This window comes from Dipodomys merriami, unplaced genomic scaffold, assembly GCF_024711535.1.
Source record: "Dipodomys merriami isolate MVZ:Mamm:240054 unplaced genomic scaffold, mDipMer1.0.p SCAF_42, whole genome shotgun sequence".
NCBI lineage: Eukaryota > Metazoa > Chordata > Mammalia > Rodentia > Heteromyidae > Dipodomys > Dipodomys merriami.
In genome coordinates this window covers 932,497-948,422 of record NW_027205826.1, presented here as the reverse complement: position 1 = coordinate 948,422, position 15,926 = coordinate 932,497, and the positions used below count along the sequence as shown (strand labels likewise).

At 60.9% G+C, this 15,926-nt stretch overlaps 1 protein-coding gene across 2 annotated transcripts; it reads right to left on the bottom strand.

Annotated features, from left to right (window-relative positions):
* LOC138807283 (uncharacterized) lies at nucleotides 1–15,627 on the bottom strand. Of its 2 annotated transcripts, XM_069992879.1 has the most exons (8): nucleotides 15,585–15,627; nucleotides 13,336–13,409; nucleotides 4,460–4,543; nucleotides 3,834–3,922; nucleotides 3,167–3,352; nucleotides 2,086–2,223; nucleotides 1,726–1,918; nucleotides 1–1,295 (listed from the first exon to the last, which is right to left on the bottom strand). In XM_069992879.1, exons 2-8 carry the CDS (start codon nucleotides 13,406–13,408, stop codon nucleotides 1,012–1,014), a joined length of 1,047 nt encoding a protein of 348 aa, XP_069848980.1. In that variant the 5' UTR covers nucleotide 13,409; nucleotides 15,585–15,627; the 3' UTR covers nucleotides 1–1,011. The 2 variants fall into 2 exon arrangements, with proteins under 2 accessions (XP_069848980.1, XP_069848979.1); XM_069992878.1 differs by lacking the exons at nucleotides 13,336–13,409; nucleotides 15,585–15,627 and adding an exon at nucleotides 6,131–6,488.
* Nucleotides 15,628–15,926: the final 299 nt, after the last annotated feature.

Sequence of the window (15,926 nt, the reverse complement as noted above, 5' to 3'; positions counted from 1 at the left end):
TATACACAAACTGGTGATTATTGGGTGATATATACAGAGGAGGCACTTTTAATTTTATTCTCTTGGTATTACCAGAAACTAACTGTAGTTTCTTAATCAGTCCACCAGGAGTTTATTTCTTACTCTTTATGGAATCACCTTTGGGTCTCTAGACAGACATTTTCCTGACTCACCTTCTTCTTCACCAATTCTCTCTTAAGCAGTGTCTCATCAATCAGATCACTAAGTTCTTAGTTCATTTTCAGTTTCAGAATCTCCATGTGAGGGCTGGGAAGGTGGCTCAGTGGTAGAGCGCTTGCCTTGCATGCCTGAGGCCCTGGGTTCGATTCCTCAGCACCACATAAGCAAAAAGAAAAAAGCCGGAAGTGGCGCTGTGGCTCAAGAGGTAGAGCGCTAGCCTTGAGCTGAAGAGCTGAGGGACAGTGCCCAGACTCAGAGTTCAGGCTCCATGACTGGACCCCAAAAAAAAAAACATGTGATCCTTATAATTTCAGGGTCTTGGTCAAATTTTGATATTACCTTGTAATTCCTTAAATACTTTAAAGTCCGTGTCTAATAAATCCACAATCATGACCATCTTTGGAACTGTTCCTTTTTTGTTCTTTTTTTGTGTGTCGGTCCTGGGCTTATACTCAGTGCCTAGGCACTGTTGCTAAGTTTTCCCTTAAGGAAGGCTAGCACTCTAACATTGAGTCACAGCTCCACTTCAGGTTTTTTGATGGTTAATTGGAGATAAGAGTCTTACGGACTTTCCTGCCTGGGCTGGCCTGGCTTTGAACCATGATCCTTAGATCTCAAACTCCTGAGTAGCTAGGATTACGGGTGTGAGCCACCAGCATCCAACCTGGTAACCTCTTGTCCCATCCCCCTTCTGGCTGAATGGGGGGGGGGACATTGCATACACACTCTCCCTAGGAAGCACCAGCTTAGCTTTACCCCTGGCAGGTCACTAGGCCAGGGCCTCCACCCCCACTCCGTCCCAGCCAGGGCACCGGCTTCCTGGTCCTGACCTCAGGACCCCACCTGCCGCAGCACAAACTCCCACTTCCGCAGCGCCAGATCAGTGTCCTGTGTGGAGACGTCGCGGTGCCACACGGCGCGCACGGCCCGTTCCGTCCAGGGAAACAGCAGCACGCGCACGGCCTGGCCGGTCTGGGCCACCTCCTCAGCACTCACATTCTCCAGGCGCTGGCACAGGTCGTCGGGCCGCAGCCCGTCCACTCTCACCAGCACGATGTTCGTCTCCACAGCAGCAGGGTCCACAGAGCAAATGGGCGATGCCAGTTCCTGGAGTCCTGAGCCAGGTAAGATGGTGAGCAGAGAGCCCAGCCCCTCCCCCCCCAGCACCAAGGAGCATGCCCAGGACGGCAGGGAGGGGGCCGCTGTCGTGGGAGGAGAGGAGCCTGCATTCCCACATGGCCTTCGGGGCCACGCAGACTTCGACTCTGCTACTTTAACTGTAGGACAAATCAGCTGACCTCTCTGGCCTCAGTTTCACCTGTGAAGTGGGGGCATCGTTGGGTGGTGAGGATTCAATTAATGGGTGAAAGAACCATGTTGGAGGTTCTCTGGAGTGTTCTGCAGAGTGCACCAGGTACTGGGGAGGGGAGCAGACCTCCCCCCCGCCCCCCGCCCCGAGGTTCAGCAGCTAACCCTCAGCATCCCAGAGCCATGCAGGGCCCAGGTGGAAAGAAGCAAAGGGGTGGGGAGGGGCAGGGCAGGCACCTTGGGCGAATCTCTGGGCATTGCTGTGGTCCCTCCGCAGCACCTCCTCCACGCCGGCCAGGCCTGCCAGGGCGGCCGCAGCCAGCACCCCAGTCTGGTGCATGCCCCCGCCCAAGGTCTTCCGGAGTCGCCAGGCTTCTTCAATGAAGTCCTTGGGCCCCCCCAGCACAGCCCCCACCGGTGCACCCAGGCCCTGGGGAAAGAGAGGCTCCCGGCATCCATCTGTGCACGCCTGTCCTCTGGCTGGGGGAGGCAGACGCAGCCTGGGGCCGGCTGCAGGGCCAGCGGCTCTGGGCCCAGCTCGGCCTTCCGTGGCGCTGCCACCCCTGCCTGTGCCAGGCCAGCCGGGAGCTTCCTTACCTTGGAGAAGCAGAAGGACACAGAGTCGCAGTGCTCCACGATGCAGGCAGGGGGCACACGCAGGGCCACGGCTGCGTTCATCAGCCGGGCGCCATCCAAGTGGACCCGGGCCCCATGCGTCCGGGCCAGGCGGTGTACCTGGGGACAAGAGGCAGGCAGAGGTCACAGGGGCCAGGCTGGAGGGAGGCTCCTGGGTGTGGCTCCTCGAAGGATGAGAGGTCTGGTGTCAGCAGCCTGGCTGGTTCTGGATATGCACAGTGTGCTAAGTAAGCCTTGGCTCTGCTGTGGCGAAGAGGCTGATGGCAACCATACTAACACACAACCGTGTGTGTGTGTGTGTGTGTGTGTGTCTAACACACAACCGTGTGTGTGTGTGTGTGCATGTGTGTGTGTCTAACACACAACCGTGTGTGTGTCTAACACACAACCGTGTGTGTGTGTGCGTGTGTGTGCGTGTGCGTGTGTGTGCGCGCGTGTGCGTGTGTGTGTATGCGTGTGTGTGCGTGTGTGTGTGTGTGTGTGTGTGTGTGTAGCCGGTGCCGTCATGCTAGCAGGCGCTCTTCCACTGAGCGACAGACTCCTCACTTCCTTATTGAGCACCACCGCGCAGCATGGCTGCGGGCTGAGGGTAAATGCTTCATGTCCTTTCAGCTGCACGGTGGCTCTGTGAGGGGCCCCTGCTCCTGCAGAGCTGAGGGGAACGAGGTCTGGAGCCCAGGCTCAGGCTGAGCTCTCTCTCAGCACAGTGGCCTCTCACCGTGCATGTGAGGGTTGAGAAGCAGGGGAGCTGGAGCTGAGCCGCTCACTCAGCACACACTCTTCCCCAGCCTTGCCTGAGGCCAGGCCAGTGCCCAGTGCTGACTCTGAGCAAGGAGGGTGTGTGCACAGGACACCAGTTCCGGGGCTGGTGGGGGCTGCAGCCCGGCTCTGGGGTGGCCATCTCCCTTGTCATCATCGTGTTAGGGCCTCATAGCCTGCCATGACAGGGTAGCCACAGAGGGCCCCTGGCATACATCAGAAGCCTGAGTCCAGGAAGCGGGTAGTTCAGGGGCTGGTGGAAGGGGTGCGGGGGCGGGCCTACCTGGCGGAGGTGGTCGATGGGGAGGACCCGGCCCCCTGCGCTGTTGTGCGTGTTCTCCAGGCACACGAGCTCACAGACGGGGTGGTATGGGCTCCCCAGGCCACGGGTGATGGCCCACTCCAGCTTGTCCAGGTCCAGGGTGCCATGGGGCAGGTCAGGGAGGGGGTGGGAATGCACCCCAGCAATCTGTGGGTGGGGAGGGCACAGGGCCAGGTAGGTGCTGGGGGTCCAGCAGCATGCCCTGGCGGCAGGGGGAGGAACCAGATTCCCAGATCCCCAGCCAGCCCCTCCTCAGCTCTGGGCCTGGGGCCTTTCCCTGAGCCGGTGCACAGCCGCATCTCCTCTAGGATGGGGCAGGAGCAGGCCCTTGCTGGTGTTCGGCTGAGAGGCCTGGCTTCCTTCTGAGTGCCAATGTTGCAAGTGCCCATTAGGGGGCAGCAAGACACCAAGAAGTCGGCCACCTGATGTTGGTGGGGGATGCCCCCCTCCCCGAGGCTGCCCAATACTGCCCCCTTGTGGCAAAGCCACCTCCCCTGCCAGAGTCTCTGTGGCTCTCTCTCTCCCTCTGTAGGTTCCAGCTGGGGGGGGTGGGGGATACTCCCTTCCGCTTGAGGCTGGCTGGCTGGAAGATGCCCAGGGCCCCAGCACAGCTAGGCCTCGGCCTTACCTGAGCCACTAGGCCCTGCTCATAGACGTGGAGGTGGCTTTCCTGCCCAAGGAGGAGCTGGGAGCCCCGGCGCCGGCAGTGACCCATCACTGAGACAGATGGGAGGAGGGGAGGACTTGGCACTGAGTTCAGGGGGGCCTCTGCCCCTGCTCAGCTTGCCAGGCTGAGCCAGAGAGCCTGCCAGTATCTACGCCAATTAGAAAATGGTACCCCTTCCTGCTATGTGACAGAAATCGGTCGCGTGAAACCCACAATGGTGGGACATCTACGCTGGGAATGCCGGGCCACACAGCCTGTACCCTAGGACCCTGCAGGCCCCAGCACAGGGTCCCCCATGGAAGGGCCACAGGGCTGTCCCCACAGTGCCAGCCACTGTCAGGCCTGGCGGGAGGAACCCAGTGAGGGTGTTTAATGAAGCACAGTGTAGAGGAGGAGCAAGCAGGGGCAAGTCTCAGGACTGCTCCAGTGGTGAGATGTACAGGGAGCCCAGAGCCAAGGCCCTGGGAGGAAGAGATTCTTGCTGATCTCACTTCCCTTGGCCCAATCTTGCAGGACACCTATGATCACACTCAACAGAGGAGAGGGGAGTGCCCACTGAGGTGCTGGGGGCAGGGGGGCAAACTCACCAGAGATGAGGTTGGCCATGGTGTTCGTGGGCACAAACAGAGTCCGCTCCACCCCAAGCAGCTCTGCAGTCTTTTCCTGCAGCTCTGAGGAGGAGGAGGTGGGGCAGGAAAGGCTTTATCAGCAAATGCACTTAGAGCCTCTGCGTGCCAGCCTTTCACAGGGCACAAAGTTCATTTGTTCAATGGCAGCCCCTTGCCCTGGGACTCTGCTGAGAAGCCTAGAAGTCCGGGGGGAGGGGGGGAGGACGGGAGGCTGGAGCCTGTCTGTGGTCAGGGTGATGGCAGGTCCAAGCCCGGAGGCACCTTGGTCAACTCTGAGCCTACCTCCCAGACCATGTCCATCCCCAGGCCACCAAACTTCTCTTGTGGTTGGAATCTCCTGTCCTGCCTGGACCTCACACCTGTTTTACTTCCTTTCCCAGCAGCCCCAGTGCTGAGGCCCTGGACGGTGGGTGGGACTCCTGCTTTAGGTCCACAGTGTCTCCATCTGTGTGGCACCGAATGGAAAGTCCTGACGTAACATTCAAGGCTGACATGATCTGGCCTCTGTCACCCACGACAGAGGGGCCCTTCTGAACCCAACACTCCAGCCACGCTCCCCACTGCTGTCCTGAAGCCTTATGCTTCTGGAGCTGCCCTGCTAGGTGACTCCACATTCTCCCTGTCCCCTCCTCCCCCCACACTCATCCTTTGGTGGGGAGTTCCTCTGAGAGGCCCCCTCCCCAGGTCCCTAGGTCTCAACAAACCCTCTGCAGACTCCAGTCCACACAGGTACAATTCCCTGTCCCACATGCCGCCTGGTACCCATCAGATGCCTGCTGAGCAGAGACTGTGTCTCTGAGGTTCATCACTCAATGCACAGCCTTAATCTACCCTGGCCCTGGGCACTTTGGTGGCCCCACAGCTCATCTCTGCCTCACAGGAGGGCCGCGCAGCCTCAGCGGTACCGGTGGTTCCCTACAGCACTGGCTCAAACTGTGGTAAGCTGTGGGTCGCAGTCTCTTTAAATGTCTGTAGAATACCACAACCCACTCCTGGGGAGCCCCGCTTCTAGATGGTTCTAATTCTTATTACTTTCATCTTCCTGGTGGAAAGCAGAGGGTAGTTACAGGTTTTGGAGTTAGACGATCTGGGTTCCAACCCTGTTTTTCTGCCATCTACTGGTCTAGGGGACTGGCCAGCATCCCGGACCTCGGGGCGGCTGGGCGAGGCTGCCCGGGGACCCGGGGTGATCCTGTTAACTCGCGGGCTCTGGCTCAGCCGGCCCAGGGTGGGACCCGAAACTCCGCGTTAACAACGGGTGAGAGGGGCAGCAAACGCGCGGTCAGCACAGCCGGCTCGGCCGCTGGGCCTGGCCCGAACACTGCCCGCCCCGGCCGCAGGGCCCCCGGCCCGGCCCGGACACCGCCCCGCCCGGCCGCAGGGCCTGGCCCGGCCCAGACATCCCCCCCCCCCCCGCCCGGCCGCAGGGCCCGACCCGGCCCGGACACCCCCCCCCGCCCGGCCGCAGGGCCCGACCCGGCCCGGACACCCCCCCCCGCCCGGCCGCAGGGCCCGACCCGGCCCGGACACACCCCCCCCCCCCCCGCCCGGCCGCCCTCCCGCCAGCACCACGGACAGCGCCCGGGGGTCGCCGCGCCGGGGCCCGCGCGGCCCGCTCGCCGGGCTCACCGCGGACGGAGGGGTCCTCGCCGTAGTCGTCGTCCCCCACGGCCGCCTCGGCCATGGCGCGCCTCATGGCGGGCCCGGGCCTGGTCACCGTGTCGCTGCGCAGGTCCACCACGCGGGCCGGGACCCCCGCCCGGCTCCCGGACCCCCGCGCCCAGCACGCCTGGAGGACCGGGCCCACGGCCCGGCCCGGCCCGCGGAACATGGCGGAGGGCCGGCGGAGCCTGCTTCCCGCGAGCGCGGCTCGGAGCGCGCGGCCCTGGCAGCCACCCTTCCCCGACTCGGGGTCTCCAGCAGGACCTGGGCAGGGCGGGGCCCGTGGCACACTGGGAACTGTAGTCCGCCCTGGGTCGCTTGGGCGGGTCAGTATGGCATGCTAGGAGTTGTAGTCCAAGATCTGTCACTTGAGAGTCCCGGCGGGCAGCACAGCATGCTGGGAGATGTAGTCCACACTGCCCCAGCATGGGATTCTGAAGGGGAAACTGGGGCCCACCAGGCTTTTATGGAGCAAACAGATATGACAAATTTAGTCCAGTTAAGCAAAGAGTCCAGCGCTAATAAATGTTGCTAAGGTCACTTGAGTAGAAATTGGGCCGCAGTCAGCTGCCTCAACAGGGAGTCCAGCTCCGAACCATGGTGCTATGTTGCCCTTAAAGGGGCATATGATGAACGTATCCGTTCATTGGTTACTTTTTCCTAATATAGTTTTAACGGAACATCTATTGTCACCAGGCACTGTCCTGTTAGGTGCCAGTCTTGGGAGGGAGCAGGAGGACACAAGGGTAGCTGCAGCGGGGACCAACTATGCAGCCGTAGAGGACATAATGGGGACAAAAAGAAAGAGGTGCCTAGAGAGCCCTTGGCAGGGTGGGGACGTTGGTGGAGGCACGGCTGCTGCCTTGATGCCCTCAAAGTCCAAATCTTCCACTTAGGCCTGGCCTGGCGGGGGAGCTCAGCTCAGAGCGCTTGCTTAGCATGTGTGACCCTGGGTTTGGTTCCCAGTTCCATTAAAAAAAAAAAGACATTAAAAAGTATCTGCCCTACTCCTGTGTGGCCCTAAGACAAGTCATGCCTCTGTTTCTTCCACTGAAAAAAATGCGCTGTGGTGAGGACGAGACACGGTATGGGTTTAGTGCTGATTCTAGTACCTGCTGCTTGCTGGTCAGCTCTTTGCATGTCTGTGAGGTGTTTCTGTCATTGTTGCTATGGGTTACCGCTGGGGGCTCCAAGACCCTCAGATCAGATGCTGGCTGTACCTCCCCTGTATCAGCCGACCCACCCGTCCAGGTTGCCAGGATGGAGGAGTACCAGTCAGGAGAGGCTGTGGCACCGTGCTGATCAGCCAAACCCAGAGGGAGAGCGTCTAGAGCAGGGGACAGAGTGGGTGGCAGCTTAGCTAGGCAGCTGTGGTTGAGGCTGAGGCCTTGAAGGGACTCCAGTGTGGCTGGGAAAGAGATTCGCACAGTGATGGAGCTCAAACTCCACCCCAGGGTCAGGGCTAGCTCGCATGCCTTTCCCCTTCCCCCCTTGCACCTGGCAGGCCCATCCAGACAGAAGGACGATCACAAGTCCCTATAGATCTGTGGCCCCCAAGGACTCCCCTTCTGATGGAAAGGTTTATTGACCTCCCCAAAAGCAGGGCCTCTGGCCCTGACCCCTAAGTGCCACCAAATTCCTGAATCCCCAGTCCTTAGAAAACAAGTCCCTTATCTCATTGTCTGGCTCCAGCCCTGCTGCTGGGAAGTGGGGGGCGGGAGTGGGGGGGAGAGGAGTGGAGGCTCTGGGAAGGAAGGGAGATGAATAGGCTGGGAGCCTCCAGGAACTCACAGGGGAGCAGAGGGCAGGGGGGACAAAAGAGCAGATCCTGGGCACCTCCCAGTCATGGCAGAACCACAGAATGCCGCCCCCCCCCACTTCCCAGGTTTCCAGGCTCTTCCCAGTTGGCAGGGACCCAGGGCAATGGGAGAGGTTAGAGTCTAGGAACCCCCAACCAGGCCACACTGCCCACCCATCATCCACTGGGCCTTTGTCCTTCCAAAGCAGACCTGTCTCCCCAGAGAGATAGTCTCTCCCTGGGGGCAGTGGGCACAGACAGTGTCCATCAGATGGATGCTCTTGCCCGGTCCCTACAGCACTTGTGCCAGCCCTGCCCTGGCATGGCGTGGCATGGCCTGGCAGCAGGGAGGGGGTAGGAGCAAGGGGGCTGGTTGAAAGAAGGTGGTACCTGTGAGCGTAGTGAGGTATGTCTGGAGGAAGCCAACCAAGACCCAGCCTCTGGGAGGTTGTCTGGACCCCCTGTGTATGTACATGCACATCTGTGCGTATGTGTATCTGGTTGAAGCTGTGTGTACACACAAGCACGAAGTATAGATTACATCCACTGCACAGATGTGTTTGAGTGGGTGGCTATGTATATAGATATGAGATATGTCACATGTATGATGCTCATATATGTGTGTATTACACCATCTGTGTGATCACATGTATAGGGTGGTACCCATGTGTTGTGTATGTTCCCAGCTATGCTGGGGACAAGCCGGAGCTCCTGAGCTGGGGTGAGAATCCTTCCATGGAGCCAGCCCCGCCCTGATCCCAGAGCTGATCTGTCCCTGCGTTCTCCACTGAGGGAGTGTGAGGTGCTACACCTCCTGCCTGCCTCTTGGGTTTTTCTTTTTTGTCAGTCATGGGGCTTGAACTCTGGGCCTGGGCGCTGTCCCTCAGCTCTTCAGTTCAGGGCTAGCACTCTACCACTTGAGCCACAGCACCACTTCCAGTTTTCTGCTGGTTTATTGGAGACAAGAGTCTCATGGACTTTCCTGCCTGGGCTGGCTTTGAACCTTGAGCCTCAGATCTCCGCCTTCTGAGTAGTAGCTAGGATGACAGGCGTGAGCCACCAGCACATTCTGGTTTTTTCATCATAGCTGGTGTTCTGACCCGGCTCTTTGGGCTCCTGCCTGGCTTGGCTGGTTCCTGACCTCTGGTGCCGCCCTGCTCACAACAGTCCACTGTACTGGCCTCAGCCCTTGATGCTCTGGCCACCCTGGCTAGGTCTTTCCATACAGTTTCTGCCTCATTCATTCCTTGGGTCCGGTCCTTCTGCCCGGCTCGCAGCGCCTGGCCCGGGGCTCATAAATACCTCCTGAATGGCCTAGCACATTCCAAGAAGGCTCCATGGTGCACCATGCTATGACCTCAAGTCTCCTCAGTAGCACGGATGGAGAACAGGTGTTGGCCCTGCCTCGGAGGACGGTCCGGGGTCCTCAGGCTGCCCCTCTTTAACTTGGCGAGCCCTGGGCAGTGGGGAGGGACTGTGCAGGCTGGAGTCTCAGGATAGGAGCATGAGTGGGTTGTTTCACTCTCGCTGGCTCCCTGTCACCTGCCCAGGCAGGCGTGGGTTCTGGGCGGTGGGTACACACACACACACACACACACTCGCGTGCTGGGTGAGTTCAGTGTGCACATTCCTGTAAGGCCGGGCTGCTGGCAGGAAGTGAGTAGCGGGTAAGCAGTTGCTGGAAACCCGCGCTGGCCCTGCCAGAGAAAGGGACTCAGCAGATCGCAGCTGCAGATAGCGGTGGGTCTCAGTAAACACGGGGGGGGGGGGGGGGAGGGGGTCTTTCCCATCCCATCCGCTGGCCTGAGCCCTGGGCATCAGGAGACAGCTGTGTGTACCATCATGATCATTCCCAGCCTGGCAGTAAAAGGGAAGGGGCAGGGCCTGGGGGCCGGGCTGGGCATGGCAGTGGACGTGCACGGGCCCAGGTGGGAATCACCCCCCAACTCAAGGCCACTTCTGAAACAGCTCGTGAAACCCAGAGTGGGTGTCCCAGGGGAGAAGGGGAGAGAATGGGGGAGGGGAGAGTGAAGGCCAATGGGCCACACTCCCTCGGGCAGGTGAGGAGCAGGGGGCTGGGCTGACCGGCCACAGTGCGCTTCCAGTTCTGGGGGCTGCAGGGGCTGCCCTGCTGAAAGCACCCATCGACATGGTGGTGGCTCACGGTGGACGTCCTGGGACTGGACAGGGGGAGAGTTGTGCATGGCTGGATCCCAAGCCATTTTCTTTTTGTTTCAGTGCTGGGTAATGGAACTCAAGGCTTTAGGGATGCTGAGCAAGTTCTGTACAGCTGAGCTATGTCCCCAGCCCTGGGCTTGCTGGCTTTTTTTTTTGGTCGGTTGTGGGACTTGAACTCTAGGCCTGGGCACTGTCCCTCAGCTCTTCAGCTCAAGGAGAGTGCTCTACCCCTTGAGCCACAGTGCTAAACAGTGGTTTATTGGAGATAAGAGTCTCACAGACTTTCCTGCCCGGGCTGGCTTTGAACTGTGATCCTCGGATCTCAGCCTCCTGAGTAGCTAGGATGACAGGCGTGAGCCAGCAGCACCCGGCTCCTCCACTCTTTCATCCTGAGATTTTAGTTCCTGCCTCCAGCAGGCATGAAATATCGTTTCCAACCACCAGGCCTTTCTTACATTTGGATTTTTCTTTGATCAAGAGCCTGTCTGTGTCTTTTCTTGTTGACCAACCAGACTGAAGGCTTTTATTTTATTTTTTGTGCAGTACTGGGGCTTGAACTCAGGGACTGGGTGCTGTCCCTTAGCTTTTTTTTTTTCTCAAGGCTAATGCTCTACCACTTGAGCCACAGCTCTACTTCTGGCTTTTTGCTGATTCACTGGAACTAAGAGGCTCATGAGATTTTTCTTCCCTGGACCGGCTTCAAACTGTGATCCTCAGATCTCAGCCTCCTGAGTTGCTAGGATGATGGGCGTGAGCCACCGGTGGCCAGCTGGCTCTGAAATTTGTTTATATGTGCTGGAATCAGAGCCCCCTCCGCCCGTGATGTGTCTTTTCACTTGTCCAGTCTTATGATGGACGGAGGTCCTCCACTTCTTTAGTCCAATGGCACCTGTCTCCGAGGGAGAACTGTGCCCTGTGCGTTTAAGTGTGTGCGTGTGTTTGCCATTTCCCTATGCCTGCCTGGCTTTAGAGGACTTGGGCAGCACAGCGGGGGGGGGTCTCTCCCCAGGGAACCTCCACTCAATTCCCCTGCAGGGTCAGGCTGGGACTTGAAGGTGGCAGATCTTGAAGAAACAGCAGGTGAGGGGGGCTTCAAGGGGGTGGATGGGGGGGCTGAGGGTCCCCAGGATGCCATGCCAGCCCAAGGGAATCAGAGGCAGCCTTGGGCCAGCCTGTGAGCCTTGTGCCCCGGGTTTCACGAAGCCTGGGATGTAACAGACCCTCCCCTCGCCCCCCTCACCCTCTGGCTGGGTTGGACTGTCTGGAAGCCCCTCCCCGGGCTGTGCAAGCCGAGCTTCCATGTGGGGGAGGGGTGTTGGAGGTGCTTCACTGGACACCCACATTTTGGGGTTCAGTGTGGTGGGGGACACAGGCGCTAAGGGCTTCCCAGGAAACTTGGGGGTTTGGGAGGTTAACTGTGGAGTCTTTCTGGGTCCATGTGTTTCAGAGTAGGGCTGGCCATGCCACTGGAGTCCCAGGACCCCTGGGGACAGCTGCCCCAGGGCTCCTGGAGGTGGGCAAGCGGGAAGCAGCCAGCCTTCCAGGAACCCCAGCACTGCCAGTGGGAACAGGAGGACACACAGGGCCGGCGCCCCACTTCAAGGGCCTCCCTAGGAGACCTGGAGCCATGCATGGGCGCTGGGGTACAGGGGACTTGAGTCCTAGGGGTCCCCTGCAGAGCTCGAGACCCCCCCTCCCTGCCTTCCCTTGCCAGCTGTGCCTCAGGCCTGCTCCCCCCCCCCCCCCGCCCCCTGCTTCTCAAGTGACCCAGCTAGGCCTTTGTACCCTTCCCCTCACCTGCTCCAGCCCAGGCCGACAGCTGCACGGGTTAGTCTCTGACATAATTTACCGCTGCAGCTTCCTCCTCCTTCCAGTAACTTCTCTAACTTCAGGAGGCTTCTGATTAGGCAGCAAGACCTCTAATCTCTCAGATCGCGTTTACCGGCAATAGGCCGCTCACTTCCTGTTACTGGGCTTGGACTGAGGCACCAGGGTCAGCCATTGTGGGGCCCCTGTCCTGCTTCCGTGGCCGGCCAGGCAGGAGGACGGAGGGGTCACCATGGCCACCTGGGGTGGGTCTGTCTGTACAGATGATGCGACCCAAGCATAGGCAGACTCTATACCCCCTGCCCCGGAGCTCAGGGTCTAGCCTTCACCCCGCCTGTGTGCTGAGAGATGATGGAGACCCACCCTCAGGAAAGGACAGGAAGGTCTGGGGGTGCCAGGGACAGAAGCCATGGCTTTGGGTCCTGGAGAAGCAGAGTTCCAGGACTTGTCCACCCTGGCCACCCCACGTGGGTCTCCCCAACTCTTCCTGCAGAATCTTGGCATCTCAGAGGCACGGGGGTCGTGGGCAGGAATGGCCGCCACCCCCAGAAGGCCTGCCGTCTCTGGACAGGCATATCCTGCAATCAGATGATCCTGATTTACATGATGGCCCGCTCCACTCTGGCTGGTTTATACTGGTGAGAAAGCGACGTGCACACAATAGAAACAGCACTCTGTGGCTGATCTTTGCCTAGACTGGTGACATGTAACCCAGTGTTCTCCCAAGATGGCGGGCTGTGGTCAGCCCTGAAGGGACGTGAAGGGAAGTGGCTCCCAACCAGCTCCCTCTAGATGCACTGTCCTGGATTAAGGGCATGCTTCACTTTGTTTTCAGTTCATGGTGCTTACTGTAACCTACTGGGCATCAAGTAGCATTCGTGATGGCTGCTCAGTGCCAAACACCTGCTGTATGCTGATACCCGCTGTGCACCGATCACCTATCATAAGCCAGTACCCACTGTGTGCGGATCACCTACTGTGTGCTACATACTTGTTATTCACTGAACACTTTCTATGTGCTGAACACCTACTGTATGCTACTCTCCTACTGGGTGTTGAAGACCTATTGTGCCTTGAACACCTCTAACGTGCGTCATACCTACTGTGTACTAGACACTGCCCATGTGCTAACACTTAAGTGTGTGCCGCATTCCTACTATGTGTCAAGTACCTCCCATGCACCGAATACTTCCTATGTATTTTTTTTTTTTTTGTCGGTCATGGGGCCTAAGCTGCCAGCTCTCCACTCCATCATTTTCCAAGCCAAGATGCAAACCTTGCTTACCTAAGGCTGATCAGCATCCACATTCCACACCCTGCGGAGGAAGTTCTGTTCTAGAAGGACCTCTCCCCACAACTCTTCTGTTACCTTGTACCCCCAGGGCCTGTTCCTGTCCTCTTCTCCATCCACAGCCAGGACGGCATTCTCTTTCCATGGCCATCCTGGAGAGATGGAAGGGACATGTTAGGCATCCAGCTTGCTCCTGGATGTGGATGCAGATCCAACGGCTGGGGTGGGGAGGGGGTGCTTCAGACTGGCCGTGGAGTGTGCCTGGGTGCTCTGTCTCCCATGCAGATTGGGCCTCTACTCCATCCACAGCCAGAGGCGCTGCACGTGGGGGGCCTCGTATCTCAGGTGAGGAAGTAGGACAGGAAAGAAGGTGCAATAACTCGCCAGTAGCACCGCCAGGTCGAAGCCCCTGCCTCAAGGTCTCTGCGTCCCCCTCCCTGTCCCCACCAGTCGTGCTTGCCCGCCGTGTGTGACAGGAGGCTCTGTCCAGCCTTCCTCCTCTTCTGCACTGGTCCAGTCTGTCTTCCAATCTCTTTCTCCTGGGAGCCTCCATGATGACCTCACTCCTGAGATAAACTGCCCTTCCACGTCTACACCTGCTGTTTACCTGTGGGGTGTGTGTGTGTGTGTGGAGGGCTGGATCTGTGTGTGTGTGTGTGCCAGTACTGGCTGGGACTTGAACTCAGGGGACAGCTCTAGCAAAGACTGTCAGCACAGAGCCCTGGCAGGTCCTTGGGCAGGGGTGTGGCAGACCCAGTCTGGCTTTGCCGAGCCAGGCCCAGGCTGGCCCTTCCAGGGAGGGAGGACCACCCCAGAAGCTTCAGCCTTCCCCCGCGGCAGGGGCTGTGCGCCCTGGCCAGGCCAGCGCTCAGGACAAACACTCCTTTGCAACCTGGCGCTCATTGCTCCACGAATCGGATGACTGTTCACGGGGACCAGCCCGCTGCGGAGGGCAGCGCCCGGGCCGCGGCGCCCCGTGGGGTGGGCTCGGCAGCAGGCGGTTCCCGGAATGGGGGTTAAACTTTTTTTTTATTGTTGGCGACTGTGCAAGCGGTCTTAATTATTTATAGGCAGCACTTATCTGCCCCGAATGTCTTATCGAGATTCGGTGGATCCCAGGGCGGGGAGCCGGGCGCGGGGGTCCCGGGCGGCCGGGGACCGGAGGGCTCCCGTCGGCGGGCAGCGGTTCTGGCATCCGGTGGCGACCCACCCGACGGCAGGTTCACCTGGAGCCGCCTCCTGGGCCTGCGGGGGCCCGGCCCGCGGGGGGCGCCGCAGCCCGCGCCTGGCGGGGCCGGGCCGGGGCCGGGAGCCTCGCGGGTCAGCGGGGACCCGGGAGGCCTTGGGAGGGGCCGGGTTCCCAGGCCGGGCTCACCACTCCGTGGAGTCGGGAGGGGCCTTCCCGCACCCATGTTACAGATGGGGAAACTGAGGCTGGGGGCGTTACAGGCCCAGGGACCTCCAGCAGCGCGGGGATCGGCGCCTCCCGCCCCTGCGTTCCGGGCGGGACGTCCCTTCCCGGCCTCCCCCCAGGTCCCCCAGTTTGGGCAGTGCCAGTTTGGCAGAGTTCTGGAAGCGCCCTGGGGTCCCCTCCCCACACGCGCCCTCCCCACCCCCCGGAACCCCTGGCCTCGCCGGCAGGGCCCGCGGGGGGCTCCACGGTCCCCCTGGGGGCCCCGTCCCCTCCCCGCCCCAGTGCGCTCGGCTCTGCGCGCCGCGGCGGGCGGCCGGGGTGGGGGCGCTGCGCAGGGTCGCGCCCCCGGGGGCAGGGGTCGGCCGGGGCGGCGGACCTGAGCCGCACCTGAGGCTCCGCCCCCTCCCGCCCGCCGCACGACTCCCGCGGGCGCTCCGGGGGCCCCGCGCGCCGGCCGGGCGCGCGCGCGCGCGGCGAGTACTCGGCCGCCCCGCTGGGGCCGGAGTCTTCCTCCCGGGGCCCTGGCAGGGGGTCCCCTCCGCCTCGCCCCGGGCCCCAAGCTCAACCCAACTCCTCCAGGCCTTGATCTCCGCCGCGGCCCTCGCGCGCGCGCGCGGCCACCTGGAAACCGGCTCCGCGGCTCACAGCTCGGGGCGGGGGCGGGGCGGGGCCGGGGGCGGGGCGGCCCCGGCGGGGCCCGGCCGGGGAGAGCTCACCGCAGGGAGGCGGGGAGCCGGGGAGCCAGGTGGGGTGGGGGGGGAGGGGGGAGAGCCCCAGATGTCGCCCCCCAGTCGCGGAGGACCCGGGACCACAGGGACACCCCCCCGGGTGCCCGGGGCCCCTGGAAGAATCGGTTCCCACCGGCCAACCTGTTCCCACAGCCAGAAGTTGCCATGGTGACCCCCCCTCCTACCTTCAGCTACAGCTTTTCCAGTAAAACCACTGCAGAAATCCATACTTCCCGACAGGCCCGCCCCCGGCCCCCACCCCCATCTGCGCGCCTGGGAGCGGCTGCGGGTTAACCCTGTGCATGCCGGGGGCTACAGTTCAGGGGACACCGTGGGGGGGGCGGGTGGAGCAGGAGTCCGCAGCGGGGGACTCTGGGCAGATCAAGGGAGATGGGGGACCCCCGGGCGAGAGCTGCCTGTCCCATCCCTCAAGGCCCCGGACCAGTGACGGACTTGAGCGACTCCAGGAAGTTGAGTTTGGAAGCGAGGCTGGCTCTGATTTAGCCTCCCACTCCTGGGCCTCTGAG